Below are 6,036 nucleotides of genomic sequence, written 5' to 3'. Positions count from 1 at the left end.
GATTCGTCGGGTTTCGTCGGGTTTCGTCGGGTTTCGTCGGGTTTCGGCGGGTTTCGGCGGGTTTCGGCGGGTTTCGTAAAAAAGACACACCCCATTGATAACGACCCAGCCCTCCATAGTAGGATTCGATTCCGACCCAGCCCTCCAACGCTGGGTTCAATTCCGACCCAGCCCTCGAGCGAGTTGCCAAGTCAGATCCCGACTTGACCATGGGTCGTCTAACCAGTCAAGTCATCATCTTGCCACATTCGCTGTTGACAGGTCAGGTCTGGTTGGTTGCTGGAATTTTATCCAATATCCCCACTGGATATAGAAAACATGGTCAGTTGTGGCCTCCCTTCCGAATCGCACATAGTATTCGTCAAGCATTCCGCTTTACGCTTTACGCTGTACTGACTCCGCAGCATTAGTGCAATGCTATGTCAGGTCAGAAATTGTGGGGGATTTTTGTGGGTTATTCTCTGGGTTTTTTGTTGTTGTTTTGTTTTTGTTTGTTTGTTTCTTTGTTTGTTTTTTCTTTTTTTTTTTTGGGGGGGGGGAGCTGCGTGTTTGTTTTGTTTTGTTTTTTTATGGGTTTTTTGTTGTTTATTTTTTCTTTTGGTCTTTGTTTTGTTTTTTTGTTTTTTGGGGGTTTTTTGTGGGGGGGGGGTAATTATTCTTTTTAAAACAGATTCACCAAACAGTCTGGCCCAGGAGAAATCAGCTCCAAATCAAACGCCGTAGTTCGATACGAGTCTGAATGTCGATAAAGATTGCCGCATAAAGGTACCTAGTAATTGATATGGCATACTTGAACACCAATTTGATGGGAGTGTTTCTATAATTAAACAATTTTTAAAAAATAAAGAAAGAAAAGAAAAGAAATAAAAGAGAGAAGGGGAGAGGACTTCTTATTTTTGATATTATTTTTTAAAATCACTAATAATTAGATTTGTTTTCTGGCAATTTGCAGTGTCAAAACAGCACCCCTCTACTCTACCCTCTCCCTTTTCAATGACAGTTTCCCAAGGCAAGATGGAGACTTGTGGAGCAAGGTGGCACAGGGTTGATCTTCGATTCGAGCCATAGCTTGTCAGCATTAATCACAAAGTTGGAAGCAATGAGACACTATATCTATAATGTTATAGCCAGGCCTTTTACAATTAGACAAGTCAAAAAAAAAAAAAAAGCGAACAGTGCCAAGAATCCAGAGGGTTGACAGTTTCGGCTTGTCGGCAAATATTGAAAGTGGCTATCGAAAAATCACATGATTAAGTTGACTAAATACCATGCACACACGCAGAGAGAGAGAGAGAGAGAGAGAGAGAGAGAGAGAGAGAGAGAAAGAGAGAGAGAGAGAGAGGTATATGAAGAGAAGTGGGAGTTCAGCTTGACCCGTGGTCATGTTAACAACTTTCATAAAAAGAAGCGTCTTTACGACATAATCTATTACGAAAAACCCAACCCTCATGTGATCGATGATTTGGTTGAACGAAAACCTACACACATATATATATATTCCATCCGACTTCTTTTTCCAGAAGCGAGCCAAAGTCGTGAAGACTTAATCGGTTACAGTCTGAAATTTCACTTTCAACTGTATCAACTTTTTTTCAAACACAGATCAACAAATGCGAACCGACTCAGGGGAATTCTCCGAAAGGGGAGGCCCAATTACTGTTACAGTTCTCTTGGTTCAAACCGTTTAGTTCTGTAGTTATAATAGACAGATATAAAACTAGAAAAATTATGATTGTAAAAAAAAAAGAAAAGAAAAAAAGTTACATAGGTACCACCACCGTTAAAGGGTTAATAAAATGTAGACACAAAACACGACGGCTGGAGAGAGAGAGAGAGAGAGAGAGAGAGAGAGAGAGAGAGAGAGAGAGAGAGAGAGAGAGAGAGGGGGGGATAGCAAACGTCAAAGACTAGGAAAAATCATATTAAAGCTAGGTTTTTTTTCAAAAGCAAATGAAACACTATATAAAAAGTCAATTCAATATGTACGAATAATAATAATAATAAAATCCTCATATTTTCCCCCACAGTTTCTAACTACTCACTAGACTTTGTTGTCGACTCCGTGGTGGAAGGTGTTGTTGTTGTTTGCACTGGGTTTAGATTGAAAAAATAAAAAGAAAATAAAATAAAAGGTAACACTCAGAGGTTGTGTTTCACATCATATATTACCGGGATGATAATACAAATCTCCCGTTTTATCCAGCAGGCGAGGTATTTACCAGAATTGATGTGAAGTTGAGAGAACCACAAACCATCTGCGACAAGCCGACATCAGGGACGTAGGGCCAGACTTGTCATCAAATTAACATTGTGGGACTGTATTTATCCTTTTTTTCCGTTTTCATAATATTTACCATGATGGAGCGTATCTTTTTTATTTCTATTTTTTTTTAAAATCATATTTTCAAACAAGAAACCTTGTATAGAAATGATTTATTGCACGGCAAGTTGAACTAGAGTCAAAACTCGGACAAAACGCTTTAGAATAGTTGAGTCCTCGGAAAAGGCTCTTTACTCATATACTCTCCCTGTACTCAGGTGTAAAATGAGTACCTGCTTGATAGAAGCGTAGTTTCTGTCGATAATGAATTTGTATCATCGCCTTACAACAGGCGTCATGTCTCGTTCTACTCGTTACGTGTTGATGTTGGTCAGAGACCCTTTGTAAAGCGTTCTGAGCACGTTTAGTTTATATTGCGCTATATATACGCTTAAATGTTGGTATTTATATTACAGGGTTCTTTCACTCTTGCATATAAGAATTTTGGACTAGATCTCAACGGCGCAGTTTCTAACAGCATTTAGGACGGGACATGACGCTCTTAGACGATATTACAATTTGTTTGGGACAGGAACAACGCTGTTAACGATCCGGTACTCATTTTACACCTGAGTACGGTGAGATAATGTGAGTAAAGAGCATTTTCCAAGGAATCAGCTATGCGCCGAGTGAGGCTCGAACCCAGGACCTTCCGATCCGAAAGCGAGTGGCATACCACAAGACAACATAGCCGCAACGAAACGGTGGCATTGGGAGCATTGCTTGAAGGCAAATTGTTATGAGGCATCCGTACAATCTGTTGTTAACAAAACAAACAAAAAACAAATAAACAAAAACAAACAAACAAAAAAACAACAAACGAATAGTTCAAGAAGTGTTTTTTTTTCCCTCCTCACTCATATAACTCGTCGAAATTTAGACATCGTAAGACGAATGAAATTATTTGGTAGAGCGTTGTCAACTACGTCATTCGTCTGTAGTATTTCATTCATCCTGTTTTGTTGATAAAGGGGAAAGCCGAAACGTCCATTTTATTTGTTTTCGTATATTAAATTGAAGCTTATATTCAATTTCACATTGTAATTTATTTGAATGAAAACTAGTCAAAAAACCACCTGTGGGACCTTGGCAAATGATAACTGCATTCCTTTGATCGTTCGTGGTCACTTACTAATTAAATACGATGCACTGGCAATAGTATCGTGACACAATAGTTATGTTCAAGATACCATAGATGTCTATTTAAGGCGGACACCAGTGAAGGAACCGAAATACATTGACATTCTAATCACAACCCAAAGGAAGGCAATGCAAAATAGGTAACCCGATTTAACTTCAATAAAAATACCACACAGTGTCTATGGTGTTGATTTTTGGTTGTTGTTGGTGATTTTTTGTTTTTTTAGTTCGTTATTAATTATTTAAGTTGCAAATTTTTCTTTCGTATTTTTGTTTTCTTTTTTTTTTGGGGGGTTAGTTGATTATGTTTATTATTATTGTTTCATTTTTTTGATTCTTTTTCTTCTTTCTCTGTTTCAGCTTCTTCATTCTTCTTGTTCTTCTCCTTCTTCTTCTTCTTCTCATCTTCTTTCTCCTTCTCTCTTTTCTTTTTTTTTTTTCTTCTATTTTTTTTCTTATTTTCTTCTCTCTTCTTCTTCTTCTTCTTCTTTCTTCTTCTTTCTTTTTCTTCTTTCTTCTTCTTTTCTTCTTCTTCTTCTTCTTCTTCTTCTTCTTCTTCTTCTTCTTCTTCTTCTTCTTCTTCTTCTTCTTCTTCTCTTCTTCTTCTTCTTCTTCTTCTTTCTTCTTCTTCTTCTTCTCTTCTTCTTCTTCTTCTTCTTCTTCTTCTTCTTCTTCTTCTTCTTCTCTTCTTCTTCTTCTTCTTCTTCTTCTTCTTCTTCTTTTCTTCTTTTTCTCTCTTCTCTTCTTCTTCTTCTTCTTCTTCTTCTTCTTCTTCTTCTTTCTTCTTCTTCTTCTTCTTCTCTTCTTCTTCTTCTTCTTCTTCTTCTTCTTCTTCTTTTCTTCTTCTTCATCTTTATTTTCTTTTTTTATTCTTATCTTTTTTATTATTATTATTATTTTTATTATTCTTATTATTATTATTATTATTATTATTATTATTATTATTATTATTATTATTATATTATTATTTTTATTATTATTATTATTATTATTATTATTATTATTATTATTATTATTATTATTATTATTATTATTATTATTATTATTATTATTATTATTATTATTTATTTATTATTATTATTATTATTATTATTATTATTATTTAATTATTATTATTATTATTATTATTATTATTATTATTATTATATATTATTATTATATATTATTATTATTATTATTATTTATTATTATTATTATTATTATTATATTATTATTATTATTTATTATTATTATTATTATTATTATTATTATTATTATTATTATTATTATTATTATTATTATTATTATTATTATTATTATTATTATTTATTAATTATAACAATTTAAGGATATTTGAACATAACCATGTTAATTTGAGGTTTTAAAAAGGTCCGGCCAAATGGAAAAATGAAAGTAATGCTTTTTCAATTGAGTGACAGAAATAACATTTCATCTAATTTTCCAGTTCTAAAAAAAACATCAAATGTTCAACACTTTACAGATATTATATTTATATGATTCAATGCTTCTCTAAACCCTGGTTTGTTTCAATGTATGTTACCACACGCTTCATTTTACGGTCATTTTACCACCAGTAAGAAGATAATGTAGAGAGATAATCCAAGAAATAAACATATCCATATTTGACGATATATGCTGGAGACAATAAGTGGAACAAGGAGACTAATTCATTTCGGGAACCATCTTAAAATAGTATGAGTGTGGCTTGAACAAGATGCAGAAAACTGAATTCTAAATATAAATTATGAACCATATGTGAAACCCTTCTCATTTGTTACAATGAATAAAATTCCTATCTTTTCATGACCAGTAACTAATATTTTGTCGTTATGGTGATTTATACTTTCAATCCAATATTCAGCACAAATACAATTCACCCTGACATAGTGCCAATTTAGAGGGTTGGTTACATTTGAAAATGTCCTATTTGATGTTTTGAAAAAATGATAGAAAGACAGTAAAGAAAAGCAAATTCTGAGCTTACCTTTCACCTCGACCTCAGTGGTTTGATCACAATCGTCAGCAACATAGGAAACAAAAATCTTGCCTCCTGAAGGATCGTATCCATTATAGCTAATTTCAAACTCTGAACTAGAAGAAATTAACTCCGTTTTGTACGATCCCTGGATGCTGATTTGATGGCTGGCTGTATGGCTTATTCCAGTGACATTGTAAGTTATATTCAATTTTTCACCAGAGTTGACAGTATAAGTTTGAGTTCCCTTTCGCCAACTCATTGTTTCCCCATTGATGGTGAGAAACTGGAGTTGCCCGTCTGAAATATCAAAAAAAAAAAGTAGTCATTAACATTGTGAAGCGATGAGTGAGGACAACCTGCCAAATATGCCATGAGGAATTGTCATTTATGGAACTGGCACATCATCTTAAAAAAGTAAAGAAAAGTAAAGTGATTTCAATAATGTAAACAGATCCAATGTTGTATTGATATTTAACGTTCCATCAATTTTCAAAACTATAAAATGTCTAAATCTGGAGCTCTGAATATCGTGTGATTAAAGCCAATAAAAAATGAAAATCTGAATTTTTAGAATCAATTTAAATACAAACAAAAAACT

The 6,036-nt window shown here is 33.6% G+C and overlaps 1 protein-coding gene across 2 annotated transcripts in view; it reads right to left on the bottom strand.

The window, feature by feature from the left end:
* Positions 1–645: 645 nt before the first annotated feature.
* Positions 646–6,036, bottom strand: part of LOC144961727 (uncharacterized) — a 21,697-nt gene continuing 16,306 nt past the window's right edge. For both annotated transcript variants that reach the window (XM_078894823.1, XM_078894824.1), the window contains exons 5-6: positions 5,445–5,735; positions 646–2,090 (exon numbers count right to left, since the gene is read on the bottom strand). In XM_078894823.1, coding sequence (XP_078750949.1) covers positions 2,035–2,090; positions 5,445–5,735 — 347 coding nt within the window. In that variant the 3' untranslated portion in view covers positions 646–2,034. The remainder of the gene's footprint in view (positions 2,091–5,444; positions 5,736–6,036) is intronic.

Source organism: Berghia stephanieae, unplaced genomic scaffold (genome assembly GCF_034508935.2).
Source record: "Berghia stephanieae isolate SIO BIC M18660-M18661 unplaced genomic scaffold, UCSD_Bste_1.3 scaffold38, whole genome shotgun sequence".
Classification (NCBI taxonomy): domain Eukaryota; kingdom Metazoa; phylum Mollusca; class Gastropoda; order Nudibranchia; family Aeolidiidae; genus Berghia; species Berghia stephanieae.
Note: the sequence above shows the minus strand (reverse complement) of the source record. Positions and strands in the feature narration are given on the sequence as shown.